Source organism: Alnus glutinosa, chromosome 12 (genome assembly GCF_958979055.1).
Source record: "Alnus glutinosa chromosome 12, dhAlnGlut1.1, whole genome shotgun sequence".
NCBI classification, from domain to species: Eukaryota; Viridiplantae; Streptophyta; class Magnoliopsida; order Fagales; family Betulaceae; genus Alnus; species Alnus glutinosa.
The window spans coordinates 2,593,688-2,610,770 of NC_084897.1; the positions used below are offsets into that span (position 1 = coordinate 2,593,688).

General features: G+C 37.4%; 5 protein-coding genes across 5 annotated transcripts; 4 read left to right on the forward strand and 1 right to left on the reverse strand.

Annotated features, from left to right (window-relative positions):
- Positions 1-1,744, reverse strand: LOC133851507 (uncharacterized). Its single transcript, XM_062287949.1, has 4 exons — positions 1,492-1,744; positions 929-1,233; positions 603-837; positions 1-509 (listed from the first exon to the last, which is right to left on the reverse strand). Exons 1-4 carry the CDS (start codon positions 1,742-1,744, stop codon positions 1-3), a joined length of 1,302 nt encoding a protein of 433 aa, XP_062143933.1.
- Positions 1,745-6,145: 4,401 nt separating this feature from the next.
- On the forward strand, positions 6,146-8,897 carry LOC133851235 (exocyst complex component SEC15B). The gene has a single exon (XM_062287565.1). The coding sequence runs from the start codon at positions 6,302-6,304 to the stop codon at positions 8,687-8,689; it is 2,388 nt and encodes a 795-aa protein (XP_062143549.1). The 5' UTR covers positions 6,146-6,301; the 3' UTR covers positions 8,690-8,897.
- A 4,095-nt stretch (positions 8,898-12,992) lies between these two features.
- On the forward strand, positions 12,993-14,031 carry LOC133852348 (uncharacterized). Its single transcript, XM_062289091.1, has one exon. It carries the CDS (start codon positions 13,350-13,352, stop codon positions 13,917-13,919), a length of 570 nt encoding a protein of 189 aa, XP_062145075.1. The 5' UTR covers positions 12,993-13,349; the 3' UTR covers positions 13,920-14,031.
- A 484-nt stretch (positions 14,032-14,515) lies between these two features.
- On the forward strand, positions 14,516-15,235 carry LOC133851816 (uncharacterized protein At5g01610-like). Its single transcript, XM_062288405.1, has one exon. The coding sequence runs from the start codon at positions 14,616-14,618 to the stop codon at positions 15,102-15,104; it is 489 nt and encodes a 162-aa protein (XP_062144389.1). The 5' UTR covers positions 14,516-14,615; the 3' UTR covers positions 15,105-15,235.
- A 970-nt stretch (positions 15,236-16,205) lies between these two features.
- On the forward strand, positions 16,206-17,026 carry LOC133851575 (uncharacterized protein At5g01610-like). The gene has a single exon (XM_062288045.1). It carries the CDS (start codon positions 16,393-16,395, stop codon positions 16,891-16,893), a length of 501 nt encoding a protein of 166 aa, XP_062144029.1. The 5' UTR covers positions 16,206-16,392; the 3' UTR covers positions 16,894-17,026.
- The last annotated feature ends 57 nt before the right edge of the window (positions 17,027-17,083 follow it).

Genomic DNA, 17,083 nt, shown 5'->3' on the forward strand with positions numbered 1-17,083 from the left:
TCATTTATCATCTCTATATTGTTGGATATATGCTTTAGTGGATGAAACAAGATTCATGGCACGTAAAATGTCTTGAGATTTTGATTGCAATTCTTGACATAGATGATCAGTAATCTGCATCGTTTCTTTCATGAGATGCAAGATGAAGACAAATTCAAATGAAGTCATTACCTGATAAACAGAATTTGCTTCTGCTTGTTGGGAAGAAGTAGTTCCCACATCAATGATTTTAAGAATAACTTCACAAGGTGGACAAAAAAATTTGATCAAGCTAGAAACTGATCTCAAGTGAGAACTCCAACGAGTATCTCCAACTCGTTGTAAAGTACAAATTTGATTAAGTCCCCTTCCACTCTTAATCTCATTAATTTCAATCAAGCAAGCAATTTCAGCAGTTTGGAAAATCCGCAGTTCTTCAAATCGATTGCATGAGACACAAACAATATTGACAATAGAACTCAAATTAGTGAAAAATTGATGAACAAGAATAACTTCTTTTGATGCCGCCACTAATACCAATTGCAAACAATGTGTGAAACAATGAATGTAGTAGGCATATGGATAGTCATTTGAAATCAAAGCTTGCAACCCATTCCACTCACCTCGCATGTTACTTGCGTCGTCATATCCTTGCCCTCGAATATTTTCAATGGCTAACTTATGTTGAGACAATACAAAATATATACCCTTTTGTATGGTTAGTGTCGTAGTATTAGCGACATAAACAAGCCCAAAAAAGGGTTCCCGCACAAAACCATTTTTGTCGACAAATCTTAAAACTATAGCAATTTGCTCTTTCATTGACTCATTACGAGCTTCATCAACTATTATGCAGAACTTTGCATTACCAATTTCTTTGTGAATTGCATCATTCACTTTGGTTGAAAAAATATGTAAAATTTCTTTTTGTATCATTGGTGATGTATACGAGGCATTTTTTTGGAGCTTTAGCTATCACTTCAGCAATCTGTTCATTATATGAAACCATTAAATTCAATATTTCAAGAAAATTTTCACGATTCATTGAATCCACACTTTCATCTTGACCTCTAAAAGCAACACCTTGAAATGCAAGCACTCGAACAACATCAATTGAGGCTTTTAACTGCAGTTGATTGTTTACAATTTGTTCAAAAGTGAAATTTTCAAACACGTTTTGTATGTGTTGAGACTGGTTCTTCAAGTCTTCGTATGACCTCTCAGCAATTCTATGAAATGAATTAGGATCTTTTCCTATATGATTGAGAAAAACACAATTTTTTCCATCTCTAACTTTCTTCCAATTCTTGAATCCATCTATAGTGAATACACGTTGCTTATGATGTCCATATGGCTTATTAAAGAGAAAGTATGGTAGACAAAATGCTTCATCTTTTTTGCGCGAATATTCAAGCCATCAAGGAAATAGATTGAACCACAAAGGTTGAAAGTTATGAAGATGATTTGGATCTTCTAATTTTGGGTACTCTGTGAGGATAATTTGGTATGCACCAGCTTTAATGTAAGCTCGTCGAATTTCATTCCGTTGATTAACATTATACTCCCATATCTGACGACGCAATACAGGATCAAACTCCAATGAATTAATATCAAATTCATTGACGTCAACTCTTCGAGATTTTTTAGAAGAATTTTCAGAAATTACGATATTAGAAGTTGGTGATGATGCATCACCAACATTGGCATTTGAACTTTGTGTATTTTTTCTTTTGAAAAAGTCAAGTATTGTATTTGGCTTTCCCATCATTTACAAATAAATTTACATGGTTATATTAGAATCTTTCGAAAAGCAATAAAAAATATTTGTAAGATAGCAATTAACAAACTCAAATAAAGAACAAATTGAATATAATAGTTTTCACGTGTCAAATTCTCCAATTAATTGTTTAGACTTATAAACTATAATAACCAATATTCTAAATATTTAATAACCATAATATCCAAATTATAATACCACTTATATTATGAATTGAGCTTAGAAAATTAACCTAAAAAAGTGCGACTTGCGTAGAGTGGTTTCGTACCACTTCTGTGTTGCGAATTACTTGTTGTTTTGTGTCGTAAAAATCAAATTAAATCAACAATTTTCAAAATTAAAATTTTATAATATTGTAAAGTAAAAACTAATAATAATAATAATAATAAAATCATCAATAAGGCATTCAATAATCACTAAACAAATTATTTAAGCTATTTAATAATTCTCACTCTTACCAATTTTTTCTTTTTTAATTAATCCATTAATTCTCCTTAGTCGACTTTTTTGATTCCCAACTTTAAACATTATTATAATTTATCAATAACACAAATGACAAAAATAATCAAGCTCACTCTCACTGTTCTCAACTTCTCACGGTTCACGAGTAAAAGTAGGGGTTTTGAACTTTTGGCTTTTCCTAATTCTTTTAATGTGGATGTGAGATTTGAAATTTATAGGGAAAATATTGCAGACACTTTTTGACTTGTTTGTCTTGTTGTCCATCGGTCTACTGTAGCATATGGAGAAACACTGAAAAGGCAAATACAATTACACTTTTTGATTTCCTTTCCCCGACTTCTTCTCTTTCTCTAGTCTAAACTCTTCTTGTCTTCCTCTTCACGTTCAGTTTTCTTTCTTCTTTTTCAGTTCTTCACCATATATCATATATGATCGGAAAAAAATGATTTTTTTTTTAGGGATTTCAGATTTGAGAACTTACAAAGCGATATTGTGCTGGCTGGGGTGATGGGTCTGTTGGCTTTGTCCTTAAAATTTCTGGTGCTGTGATTGGTCGGATGGTTGCTTCTTGTGTAGGAGAAAGATGATGAATCTAGAAGTGGTGATAGGCGAATTTCGTGGGTGGGGGTCGGCTAACAAAACTGTTAGGATATGGAGGAGAGGGATGGAGAAGACAAGAAGAGGTATTCTTGTTTGATGTTCTAGTTATTTTTATTTTTATTTTTTTTATTAAATAAGAAATATTTTTGTTTAAGTTGTTTGGCTGTGTTGGAATTTGGAAGGGCACCGACGCCCCGTTAAGTGCTTGACGATGGCTTTTGATGTCTATAGCAAATCTGTTGATTGTAGAGGGTTTTTTTTTTTAGGTTTATTTGGTTAAGGCAAAACAATTTAATTGGGTAAGGGCTAACATAATTTGTTGAGAAGGGGCCAATGAGCTAGAATATATATATTTCATCATAAAAAAAGGATTTCAAGAAATTGAGAATGCCTGCGGAGCCACAATTGATCTGCGACACCAACATGTACAAATTCGCGAGTCCACGTGGATGTGCAGCAACACAAATTTGCGTTAGAAAGCTCCGTAACATTATTTGCAAGATCTGCAAGGCCAGATTGAGAGGGCCAAACCCTAACCATCCCCCTCCCCCCCCCCCCCCCCCTTTTTTTTTTTTTGCTCTTAGGGGTGGTTGGCGGAGGGTTCGACCGGCCAGTCTGAGGGTGGTTTGACCACCTTCAAGAGCAAAAAAAAAAAGGGTTAGGGTTTGGCCATTGGGGGTGGTTCGACCACCCCTAGACTAGCCTGTTTGGGGTGGCTCAACCACCCCCAAGCCTCTTGGAGATGGTTTCGGCCACCTCCATTTTACTTATTGGGGGTGGTTCGGCCACCCTCAAACTGGTATTGGGGGTGGTTGAGCCACTTACTTGGCCAAAATGGGGTGGTCGGCCACCCCCTTTATTTTTATTTTTATCTTTAATTAAAAAAAATGACACGTGGCAATGGTGTGTATGTGTGTGTGTATATATATTGAAAAAAAAATTATATATTAAAAATTTGTTTGCATTTGGTTATTTGAATTTGTAATATTTTGGATTTGAATTTGGATTTGTTTGTATTTGGCTAATTATATTTGTAGTGTTTTGGATTTATATATTTTTTTTTAATAGATATTTAGGATTTGTGTTTTAGATTTGTTAATTTTGTACCAAAAGGTCCAAAACTTATTATTATTATTATTATTATTATTATTTAAAAAAAATTAAAACCGGCTCAAAGCTCAAATTAAAAGGTGGTTTTCAAACCGTCGGTTATAAACATAATAATCACTAACCACTTAGGCGGAGGCGGTTGTGGTTGTTAAAATTCAATAATCGCCTTAGACGGTTACAGTTAGTGGTTTTTGCCAATAACCGCTAACCGTAGCCACTTGTACATCCTTAGTTTGGGGGCCAGAGTCTAAAGAGTTAGTAGTTTGGGAGCTACTTCCAAAACGGCTGATAGTTTATGGGGTTAAATGTAATATTCTAATAATAATAATAATAATAAGGCGCAAATTCAATTATAGTTTACTGAAATTTTGGAAGTAAAAAAAAATGCATTATCTATTCTTTGAGAGACTCTTTAACTTCCATTAAGAAAAATTAGACGCCTAAGAATACAACCATTAATACCAAAACATCAGTGCATTTCTAACTCCCACATAAACATCAACGCCGAGGAACACGATATTTTGCTAAAACAAAAACATGTATTATCTCACATTTGGAAAACTTTATAACTCCCACATAGAAAAATCAACAGTCACCTGCCCATAAACACAAATCTTAAAAAAAGAAGACACAAATCTTACCCTCTGGACAATCTCTCCAGCAAAGTACCAAAATCACTCAATCAAATGCTTTACAATTTCATCTGGTAGCCTGGAGGTAAGAGGTCCAAGATCCCTACTAGGAGCTCGTCCTCTTGACCACCAGCCACCTCTCGCCTCTGGCTTCTCTTCCTCTCCCTCCGGCAATTTCTCGTACCCATTGATCAAGGTAAAGACACAAAAACTAGTGTGACACTACTTACCGTGATGGGGTAATTGGATCTGTAACTTCTTTTTGGATTTCTCTTATTTTCTTTCATTTTGTTTATATATATAGCTCTTCTAGACACTTCTTTCATCTTTTAAAGTATTTAATAAAATTAAAAATAAAATGTCATGCAAGTAAAATTGGACAAAAATTATGTCAAGAGCAGTAAATAATCAATTTTTTTTTTCTACAAAAGAAAGAGAAATATGTAACGACTGTGGCAACAATAATATCTCCATTGGATAATTTATACCCGTGTTTGAGAGCTTCTCTCTCTAAACCCAAAAGTTCCAACCCTTCGTATCTTTTATTGCTGGGGAGAGGCCTCATGCCTCCCTATTTTCGACTCTGGTTTTTCGCTTAGCCTTTTTGGGTTAAGGTGATTTTTTGCTCCTTCATGGGTTATTCCAGTGGAGGTTAGAGTCTCACAGTCTTTAGGGCTGTGAAGTTTTTGTCCCCCTGGTTAGATCCGGTGGTGTTTGTATCTCTCTTAGTCTTTTTTACAGACGTTTTTTTTTTTTTTTTTTTTTTTTTTTTTTTTTTTTTTTTTTTTTTTAGTTTCTTTGGTTTTTAGCAGGAAGGCACTTTCGAGAAGTACCGAAGAGGAGCGACCGGTCTGCACTTGTCGCTGGTGGTATGTTTTGGCCGAGCTTCAGTAGACCAGTCTTGAGATCTAGATCTGTGCATTTCCATCGTTTTCTGCTAGACACGCGCCCCTCAGCCTTGTTCACCGTCATTCTCTGGTCTAGTAGCCGCTTGCTACGATCATATTAGCCTTCCGTGATCATCACGCGTCAGGGTGTTTGTCACCCTGGAAGGCGCATGATGGCCACGCTTCATCCTTGTTGCCGTGTTTGGTGGCGCCCGGTGGCCTGTGGTGAATGATTGCTGTAGGGTGTCTTCCGAGGATGGCGCATGGGTACACGCACCGTCTCTAGTGGTGGCTCTTTCTGACGGCAGTTCTGTTTGGGTGTTATTTCCTGTTTTTGACAAGTTGCTCTGTGGTGTTTTAACCTAGTTCTTGCTGTTTGGTTAGGTTTATTTGTAGCATTTGTCTGTATTGGTCTGAACCTTTTTACTCAATTTGATTATACACTAATTTGGTGGTAACTTATGTAACCTTTTGTTGGTTGTACTCCAGTTTGATTAATGGAAAGATTAACTTTATTCTTAAAAAATAATAATAATAATAATAAATAAATAAATGATTTTTTTTTTTTAAAAAAAAAAAAAACAGTAATATCTCCATCAATTGACCACCTGTAGCCGGGCATCCTAAATTTCCTCCGTCCAAATGAAATTCACAATCCAATGAAAACTCTTTCACAAAGTCTCAGACAGACGCCATCCCGGTGCGACCAAGCAAGTGAAAGTATCACCCGCGTCATAATTACCAAAATGCCTTCAGTCAGCCCCTCAAATTACCAACTCCCAACCTCCCCCACTTTCTCTTGTACCTAATAAATCCGAATCTCCACGGCTTTTCAACCATCCACGCGCACCACGATGAACTCCACGAAGTCACGCCGGAAGGTGGGTCCAGCCTCCGCCGCCCAGAACGGCGCGGAGTCAGCGGACAAGCTGGAGCAGCTGCTGCTCTCCTCGGCCATATGCAACAACGAGGACTTGGGGCCCTTCATCCGCAAGGCCTTCTCGTCGGGGAAGCCCGAGACTTTGCACCACCACCTCCGCAACTTCGCGCGATCCAAGGAGTCGGAAATCGAGGAGGTCTGCAAGGCCCACTACCAGGACTTCATCCTGGCCGTCGACGACCTCAAGTCCCTCCTCTCCGACGTCGAATCCCTCAAGTCTGCTCTCTCCGACTCCAACTCCAGGCTCCAGTCGGTCGCCGGCCCACTCCTCTCCTCCCTCGACGCCTTCCTCGAGACCCGCACCGTTTCGCTGAACGTCGATCTCGCGCTCCAGTCGCTCGCCACGTGTATCCGCTTGATCGAGGTCTGTGCGCGATCCAACCACCACCTGTCCAACAGCAACCTCTACATGGCGTTGAAGTGCTTGGACTCCATAGAGACTGAGCTTTTGGACAAAACGCCGTCGTCTACTCTGAGGAGAATGCTGGAGAAGAAGATTCCGGAGATTCGGGCTCACATAGAGAGGAAGGTGAGTAAAGAGTTCGGCGATTGGCTGGTGGAGATCCGAGTGGTGTGCCGGAACCTCGGCCAATTAGCCATCGGCCAAGCCTCCTCGGCGCGCCAGCGCGAGGAGGATCTCCGGATCAAGCAGCGCCAAGCCGAGGAGCAGAGCCGGCTCAGCCTCCGGGACTGCGTTTACGCTCTCCAAGAAGAAGACGACGAGGAGGACGACCACGGTGACAGTACCAGCGGCTTCGATTTGACCCCTCTGTACAGAGGCTATCACATACACCAAACCCTAGGGCTCGAGGACCGGTTCAAGAAGTACTACTTCGAGAACCGGAAGCTCCAATTGACGTCGGACTTTCAGGTATCGTCTATGACTCCGTTTCTCGAATCTCACCAAACTTTTTTCGCGCAAATCGCCGGGTTCTTCATCGTGGAGGATAGGATTTTGAGGACCGGAGGGGGTTTGATTTCAAAAATGGAGGTCGAGAATCTGTGGGAGACCGCCGTTAGCAAAATGTGCTCGGTGTTAGAGGACCAGTTCTCTAGGATGCAGACCGCGAACCACTTGCTGTTGATTAAGGACTATGTGAGCTTGTTGGGAGTGACTCTGAGGAGGTATGGGTACCCAGTCGATGCTTTGTTAGATGTGTTGAGCAAACATAGAGACAAGTACCACGAATTGTTGTTGTCCGATTGTCGGAAACAGATTAGTGAAGCCCTCGCGGCAGATAAGTTTGAGCAGATGTTGATGAAGAAGGAGTACGAGTATTCAATGAACGTGCTGTCGTTTCAGCTCCAAACGTCGGACATTGTGCCGGCGTTTCCTTACGTGGCGCCGTTCTCTGCCACAGTGCCTGATTGTTGTCGAATCGTGAGGTCGTTTGTGGAGGATTCCGTGAGTTTCATGTCGTATGGAGGGCAGCTGGATTTTTACGATGTGGTGAAGAAGTACTTGGATAGGCTGTTGAGTGATGTTTTGGATGAGGCTTTGTTGAAGCTGATCAATACGTCTGTTCATGGGGTTTCGCAGGCAATGCAGATGGCGGCGAATATGGCTGTCATGGAGCGTGCGTGTGATTTCTTCTTCCGTCATGCCGCGCAGCTCTCGGGGATTCCCTTGAGAATGGCTGAGAGGGGTAGGAGACAGTTTCCATTGGGCAAAGCCCGTGATGAGGCCGAGGATATGCTCTCAGGGTTGCTGAAAGCCAAGGTTAATGGGTTCATGACGTTGATTGAGAACGTGAATTGGATGACTGATGAGCCTGCACAGAATGGGAATGAATATGTGAATGAGGTGATTATATATTTGGAAACTCTGGTTTCGACTGCTCAGCAGATATTGCCGGCTCAGGTCCTTAAAAGGGTTTTACAAGATGTTCTTTCTCACATCTCCGAGAATATTGTTGGAGTTTTATGTGGGGACTCGGTTAAGAGGTTTAATCTAAATGCGATCATTGGGATTGATGTTGACATCCGGTTTTTGGAATCATTTGCGGATAATCAAGCTCCTATTTTCTCAGAAGGGGATGCAAATCAGTTGAAAAAGGCACTTGCTGAATCAAGGCAATTGGTTAATTTACTTTTGAGCGATCATCCAGAGAATTTTATGAATCCAGTAATCAGGGCTAGGAGTTACAATACTTTGGACTATAGGAAAGTCGTGACGATTTTAGAGAAGTTGAGGGATCAATCAGATCGGCTGTTTGGAACCTTTGGGTCACGGGGGGCCAAGCCAAACCCAAAAAAGAAGTCTCTGGATGTTTTGATAAGAAGACTGAAGGATGTTAGCTGAGTCAATGCATGACTGTATGTACAATCCTCCATCTTTTCCCCTTATCTGCAGTTGGTATTCGTTCATAGTGGTTCATTGCTAACTATATTTGCTTAAAGATAAAGCCTGTCAATTGTTGTCCTCTGATTGTGTTAGGGAATTTGCATATTTTATTTTGTATGTATCACCTTCATAGTTATGCATTGGTTTGTGTATTAATTTTTTTCAAGCCATGTTAGTTGATTCGCTTTTACATCTTACTTTGATCTCCTTGGGCTGATTTCTGATCTATAGATGCAAATGCGACACTATCCTTACATGGCAACTCTTCTAAGCATCCCAATATGAGCTACTTATGAGTATGACTTGATGCACACTTGATGGTCACATGCTGATGCACACTGAAGTTACACAGGCCTTAGGATAAAACCGTTCAATGAGGTTTACTTCAGATTTGGTTAATTTATAATAAGCATTCATATGTCATTTGACTATCGAGTCTATGATATTTTCCATTTTCTTTTTCATTGTTTTAGTTTGGTGAAAAACGCACGGTTATCATAATTGGGACGTATTGACATTTCATTTCAAAATTTACTTCCATGGTGTACTTTACTTGCGAATGTCAAGGTATTTATTGATCATTCATGAAGTAGTGAAGGAATAAAATTTTTACCCGTTGGGCCTCACTTATTAGCGGTAGTTTGAACCTAGATGAGTGTTAGAATATTAATTAAAGGATTAAATTCACTCTTTTCCATCAGCTTAATCTTTTAGGATAAATGATGACTTAACATGGTATCAAAGCGAAGGTTCTGAGTTCGAATCTTGTCTCCATCATTCACTCCTTATTTCAGTTAAATATTTCATGTGTTGGGTCTCATTTGTTGAAGGAGAGTTTGAGTCAACATGTGAAAAGAGTGTTAAAGAATTAATTAAATGATTAAATTTATCATTTCCTATAAGCTTAAGTTTTTGGAATAAGCGGTGATGTAACATGTCACTTATGTATTGGGATCTGAGTATGCTTTTTGGATAAGTGGTGATTTAACATGTTATCTATCCATTGAGATCTGAGTAAGAGTAACCAGATAAGTTGCATCAAGGTGGCATGCACCAATTTAGGAAGTAAATTACTAGATGCATGATATTGATGCACTCTTGAAGGGCTGCTTTTGACCTTTGTTATTACCATATTATGCCAGGTGTAATGTCTTATGACTAATCATAGGTTATAATATTTCTTGATATGGTGTGGATGGGGGACTTGGAAAAGGAATTGATGGGGGTTAGGCGTAGCTGAGTTGCTCCTGTGTATACTTCATGTGTACTTAGGGGCGCCTTACGTTTTTTTAATGAAATTTTCTTACTTATAAAAAAAAAATTAGGAGGAAAAGGAAAGAGGGAGGGAGGGGGACCGGAGAGGCTAGTAGCTTTGTTGTTAAACTGAGAAATAACCATTAAAGATGATCTGGCATTATTTGGAATGATCAAATCAAAGGATGATACTTTGCAAGTGATGAGCCTTTGGATCTCCATAACAAAAATACTTTGAAGTGCTTGGTTAAAAGGAACATCAAGATTGCAGGCACAGATAGTGGAACTGCAGCATATGATCTATCTGAAATAGTACAAGATGTTGCTTTTAAATACAATATTTACATCCTGTTTGAATCCGCTAGGGAATTTCTGAAGAAAAAAAAAAAAAAAAAAAGAACCAAAATCAACTCAGGGAATACAAGAAACTTTGGTCTTTCATACTTTCCATGCTGAAGAATTTAGAGGTGATTTGACTTGGGCTAGAGTAGGGTCTTTTTTTTTTTTTTTTTTTTTTTTTTTATTTTTTATTTTTTATTTTTTTATTTTTTATTATTATAATGTTGTGATGCAAGTTCACGAGGTTTGATGAGTGTAATTTGGACTATGATGTGAAATTTTGTGCACTTTAGATGGAGCATTCTTATATTTGATAACCTTGGAGAATAAAAATATAGTATATAACATTACTCTTAGACTTGAATGAAAAGAGTAATATTATTTTTCATACGCATTTATCACACTCAAATTGACATGGTGTGTTTTAAGTGGTGTGTCATGAGTATGAAGAGTAGCATTATTCAAATGAAAAATGGTGACTCAGGCATTATCTACTTTGTTAGATGCATTAACTTTAAATCTTAAATATGAAATAGAGATGATTCTTTTTCCGCCCATTTTAGATTCATGATCTAATCTTTTTATCTCCTCCCTTGCTTGAAAATATTATCTACGGACTACAGTTATCAAGATCACAATTTGATCTGAACGTGCGTTTAGGGTCATGGTCTAATCTTATTATTTCCTCTTCATTCAAGACTTTGTATTCTTCTTAATTTTATATTCTTTATCTTAATCTGAAGCATACCTCAATAGCCACATCTACGCATTATGTTGTCAAAATCATGTGAACTTCAATTATTGCAAAATTGCACTTATTCAAAGGCCACGGATTTGTGGTCTAAGTGGGACCGTTCACAATAAATACAAAGAAATGCATTTTACTATAGATGGAGGCTATGCTCCTATATATATATATGCTCTCCATCAGATCTATCCAGAGCCTCAATGCTCCAGGATTTTTTTTTTTTTTTTTTCAATAAAAATATAAGTCAATCGATGGTGTAAACTGTAAGTCCATCACTCTCTCAGAAAAGGTAGATGGCAATAAATCTATCATCGTCAAGTTTAAACTGATAAATTTAATTATTGAATTAATATTTTAATATTTATTTTGGGACTTAATATATGAAATATTTAATGTAAATAGGAATTGAATTATGTGTTATGTTAAGCTACCGTGTTAAATTATCAATTATTTAAAAACTTAAGCTAATAAAAAAGATTGAATTTAAAAAATTAATTAATATTATAACAAATTAAACAATTCCTTTGGTAAACTCCTAATTACTTACATATGTTAATATTGACTTAAGAGTAGTTCTATTTAGTATATTCTTATACAACTACTATATAATTAGATGACGTGTCAATAAATAAAAAAAAAAAAAAAAAAAACCCAAGTGTTAATACTCCGAAATGATTTTTTTAGTTTGAGCTGTTTTTCGATGTTAAAAAACGTGCCGTTCATATAATACCGAAAACTATCTCAGACAGTTATAATTCTTCCGTAATCATACTTCCGTAATCATATAGATTTGGACGATGATTTTGTAGAATTTACACAAATCTTATTGGGGGGCATTTGAACACTTTATTTGATTTTGTTAACAACTTTTAAGACATCTTTATGTGCATGTTTTTGTCTGTTTGCAAAGTATGTATGGATCAGACGGTTAGAAGTGCATTTAGAATATTGAGGGAAAGCGTCACCATCTGCTTTCCAACTATCTACGCATGCGTGCGCACAGATGTTGCCTCTGCAGTTTTCCTTTAGCTTTTGGACGTTTTATGAGCTGCATCTTTCTATCATTTTGCCCCCCCCCCCCCCCCCCCCCCCCCCCACATTTTCAACATTTTGTTATCTGTAGTAGCTATTCAGCGGGTCATAAAAGTATTCCTAATGACTTAGCCATTTTCACCTTTATGCTAAAATAGCTAATCAATTTACTAAAAAGTCTCTCGATCCGATTATGCAAATCAAATGAAAAATGCATTTGTAATGCATGTGAAGTTGCATTATTCACACATATGAGAAATTGTATTTCAGAGTATGTCCATATGACAAAATCTATGTTTGTCATTTTAAGGTTACACTCATGCGAACCACCTTAAATGAGAACAAAAGGATTGATGACTTTATAGTAAATAATTATCCCAAAAAAAATGACCATGTTAAAAAAAAAAAAAAAAAAAGAAGACTTATCGTTATCGTTGAAAAAATGTCTTAGAATTAAAATAAAGAAAGAATAAAAAAAATAACATTTAAATGATATATTGAAATAATAGATAATCGAATGTATGGTACCTTTTGAAATCCATTAGTTAAAATAGATAAAGTAGGTTTTAGTTGGCCATTTTGCATATAAAAATGCATAAGCTATTGAGAATGTTCTAAAGGCATCAGAAAAACCCTTTGTTAACATATTTAACGAGTTTTTTTTTTTTTTAGTAGATTAAGTCAGATTTGAGAGAGCACTTGCAAATTTTAACATGAAGTGGAACCCATTATCTCATCAAGTTAAAATATTTTCTTATTTAAGTTAGTGTCGTACTAATGAAATTTATTAAGTTAGTAGAATGAATTTGACTATAAAGAATAAATTGTTGTTTTGGTATATATATACGTCAAGATGTCTGAGTTATTTTGATACCAGATTGATTTATTTGTAAATCGTGTAAACCACCTAGACTGATTTAGCTATTTCAAAACATCCAAAAAGAATAAATATATATTTTCTGAGCCCTAAATTAAAATAAATTTCGAGAACACTTTGGATTTGAGCACTCGTTTAAGATTCCGGAAATGGAATTATGAACAGATGTCAAACCAAGCCACACGCGGCACACTATGGAGTTAGCAGAAAGAGTATAGGCTCTGAAAATCACTGCCATGCAAGAGAGAAGAGGCAAATGGCAATCAAAGCGTGTTGATTGACAATTGTGACAAAAATGCTCAGCCTCAACCAAGTTGCGTGAATCAACTGGCACTGCACTGAGGTGATCGAGGTCGATCTCCATCTATATGATCCCAAATTGCTCACTCCATTTTCTGCATAACCAAACACAAACTAAGATCAGGAAAAGAATGGGTTTGCCTTCCAAGCCAAAACCCATGTCTTTAATGTCGTTTCTCTGTGCAATTCTCTTCGTTTTGATCATCTGCTTGTCAACCCCATTTGCGGTTGGCGATGACACGCCCTCGGCTTACGAAGTTCTTCAAGACAACGACTTTCCGGTCGGCCTTCTCCCCAGAGGGGTGACCGGCTACGAAATAAACAAAAAAACAGGGGATTTCTCTGCGTACTTCAATGGAAGCTGTAGCTTTTCCCTTGAAAATTCATATCAGCTCAAGTATGAGTCCACCATAAAGGGCGTGATATCCAAAGACAGGATCAAGAATTTGAAGGGTGTGAGTGTCAAGGTGCTTTTGCTGTGGCTCGACATTATGGAAGTGGTTCGCGACGGCGACGAGCTCCAGTTCTCTGTGGGAATTGCTTCGGCTGACTTTCCGGTGGAGAATTTTGTGGAGTGTCCGCACTGTGGGTATGGATTGGACTCTATCAAATCCAATGATTTTCTGTCTTCTTTTTAGGCGAGAAAATACATTAAGGAGAGGCCAGTTTCACATCAACAGCTTGTATGTGTGCGACTGATCATGTACTCTAAAAATGCTTAGTTTTTATAATTTATGGTCTTTTCTTTTTCTTTTTCTTTTTTTCTCTAAGCCATTTTCGTTTATTTTGGGAAACATAAATTGGGATGTTATATATTAATTTTTTTTTTTTTTTAAAGGACATTTTCAGCATCCATAAAATTTCTTACAATATATTGACGTGAACGTTCATATATAATCGATGATATATAAAATGATTAAGAATATATAGTTGACAAATCAATTACTAATTAATTAGTTAAATTTTTTGCTTAATTTTTTGAATAATAACTGGTTAATCAATTTGTAAAACGCAGCAGTAAAAGCTTACCAATTGGTATATATCCTACTAGCAACAACCATACAATTAAGAGATTTTGAGAGATTTTGAGTAAACCATACAATTAAGTTAATTGATAGCCTCTTCGAAAGAGACGGACTCTCAGTCTCAGCGGTATATAAACGGAATATGCTTCAGCTTATTCAATTTTCTTTGACATATTTCCCCCCTGCATGAACTATATATATATATATATTCCCTCTACAACGCAACCAAACAGTCAAACTACTCCATCTAACTTCTAACACACACACACATGGCTTCCATCTAGCTTCCAACCAAAACCCACGTCTCCAATGGCTATTCTATGCCTAATCTTCTTCTTTCTGATCTCTTTGCCAACCCCATCGGCGGCCGGCAACGACACGTTGACGGCATACGAAGTTCTTGAAGAATATGGCTTCCCAGTAGGCATTCTTCCCAAAGGCGTATTGGGCTACGAACTGGACAGTTCAACAGGTAAATTCTCAGCGTATCTGAACGCTACCTGTACTTTTTCCATCGATTCTTACAAGTTGAAGTACCAGAAGACGATAACGGGAGTGATAGCCGAAGACAAGATCACAAGCTTGAGTGGCGTCAAAGTTAAGGTACTGCTGTTTTGGATCAAGATTGTGAAAGTGACTCTTGTTGATGATGAGCTTGAATTCTCTGTTGGGATCGCTTCCGCAGATTTTGCAGTCAGTAATTTCGAGGAGAGCCCTACCTGTGGATGTGGGTTTGATTGTGTTAGCTTGAAAGGAAGGAAGATTAAGCCCACGTCTAATCTTGTGTCATCTTCTTAAGTGATCGAGCTTAAGTAAATTAGTTCGAGCTTTAACATAAATAATATGATTACCAATAACCAGATTGGCAATCTGTATACTTTAATTGTCTTGATGTTCATGCATGATATATTTATCTTTGATCTCTGAAATTGTTTTATTATTATTATTATTATGTGAAAAATGATTATTATATTCACATTGCACAATTCCACACTTGCATCATATACGCTAGACATAACAAAATAAAATTTGAAACACGAAATGAAACTGTAGGATTAACTTAGGCTACTTAGCACCATAATTATTAATGCAAAAGATTGGTTAGGCAATTATGCGCCACTGGTGTCTAATTATAACAGGAAGCACATTTGTTTGGGCATAGTAATTGCTCAGGTCCGATAACAATCTCATGAAGATATATATATATATATTAAAAAAATCAATAAATAAACGCGTGGCTACCCCCCCGACCCTCTTAGGGTGGCCAGGTCAACCCTTTGCGCTTTTTTCTTTTTAAATAAGTTTTATTTATTTATTTTTTAATATATTTATTTATTTATTTTTATTAAAATGGACATATGTCACCATCTTATTGGTTGACATGGCACTTAACGGAATCTATCAAATTTTTAACGGAATTTGACTCTAAAAATCGATTTGTAAATTAAGCCAACCACAGGGATCTCTGAATTCATGCTAATACTATCTGAGTGGTTTGTAATTTAAGCAAACTATAAAGACCAATGGTGCAATTATCTCATATATATATATATATATATATATTGGGTACTCCAATATCCTAGAACTTTATTGTAGGTGAGAAATTCTAGAGTTCCTTTTAGTGTTCTTTCAGTGTCTATCTAAAATAAAATAAATGCAATAAAAAATTACATTTATATCCTTTTAGATGACATAAATATAATTTTTTTAATTTTTTATTATATTTATGTCATTTTAAATTGACACAAAAAAAAAAAAAAAAAAAAAAAAAAAAACACTAAAAAATACCTTATAGTAGGCTGGTAGCTTTGAATTTGTGCCTGCGGTTTTGGTTTGACCAAAACAGCGACCACGTGCTGTTGGTGCTCTGCCCAGAAAGCAGGACGCAGCACGTTGGTTATCATCCACAGGCACAGGTAATAACTTCCCAAATACGACATCGTAGCTAATTTCTGTCCACGTAGCCTATTTTTACACCATCTTTTCTTCTTGCATCCGAAAACAACCCAACAGTACTTATTTTTCTCCAGAAGACAACAAATTTTCCCACACCAAACAGAGAAAAGTTTGCACAAAGCAAAACCACATGTCTCTCACGACAGTTCTCACCGTTTTCCTCTTCCTATCAGCGGTCGCCACGTCCTCCCCGGCAACCATCACCGACGATGCAAATTCGGTGTACGAAGCCCTCGAGGACTTCAACTTCCCCATCGGTCTCATCCCCAAGGGTTCCTTGGGCTACGAGCTGGATCAAAACTCAGGCAAATTCCGCGCCTTTCTCAACGGTTCGTGCAGTTTCTCTCTCGAGGGCTCGTACCAGTTGAGTTACAAGTCCACCATCAGCGGCTATATCTCGAAGAACAGGCTCACCAGCTTGACTGGTGTCAGCGTCAAGGTCTTGTTCCTGTGGCTAAACATCGTGGAGGTGGTGAGGAACGGGGACGACCTTGAGCTCTCTGTGGGGATTGCCTCGGCGTCGTTTCCTATTGATAATTTCTTCGAGTGCCCGCAGTGTGGGTGTGGGTTGGATTGCGTTAATGGTCAAGTAAGGAAATTTAAATCGAACCCTTTTGTTTCTTCTTCTTAAGGGGGAGTTTGGAACCGCAAAAAGATGTTCTTTGTGGGATTTGGATGGTGCGTTTTGGTTCAAATGAGATTAATTGAAATGGGTTTCGGTTATTATTGCAAATAATGAATTTGATGATATTTTACTTCGCAAAGATTGAGCTTTTACTTTAAATTTTGTGCTTGTTTGTATGTCTTCTCATTAGACTTGA

Bases quoted from the DNA above. Each gene is read 5' to 3' on its own strand.
- LOC133851575 (XM_062288045.1), top strand. From the start codon at position 16,393: ATGTCTCTCACGACAGTTCTCACCGTTTTCCTCTTCCTATCAGCGGTC.
- LOC133851816 (XM_062288405.1), top strand. From the start codon at position 14,616: ATGGCTATTCTATGCCTAATCTTCTTCTTTCTGATCTCTTTGCCAACC.
- LOC133851507 (XM_062287949.1), bottom strand. From the start codon at position 1,744: ATGGGAAAGCCAAATACAATACTTGACTTTTTCAAAAGAAAAAATACA. The intron at 1,234-1,491 runs GTGCATACCAAA...TCAATCATATAG, and splicing joins ACGAGCTTACATTAAAGCTG to GAAAAGATCCTAATTCATTT. The intron at 510-602 runs GTGAGTGGAATG...AATTGGTATTAG, and splicing joins CGACGCAAGTAACATGCGAG to TGGCGGCATCAAAAGAAGTT.
- LOC133851235 (XM_062287565.1), top strand. From the start codon at position 6,302: ATGAACTCCACGAAGTCACGCCGGAAGGTGGGTCCAGCCTCCGCCGCC.
- LOC133852348 (XM_062289091.1), top strand. From the start codon at position 13,350: ATGATCCCAAATTGCTCACTCCATTTTCTGCATAACCAAACACAAACT.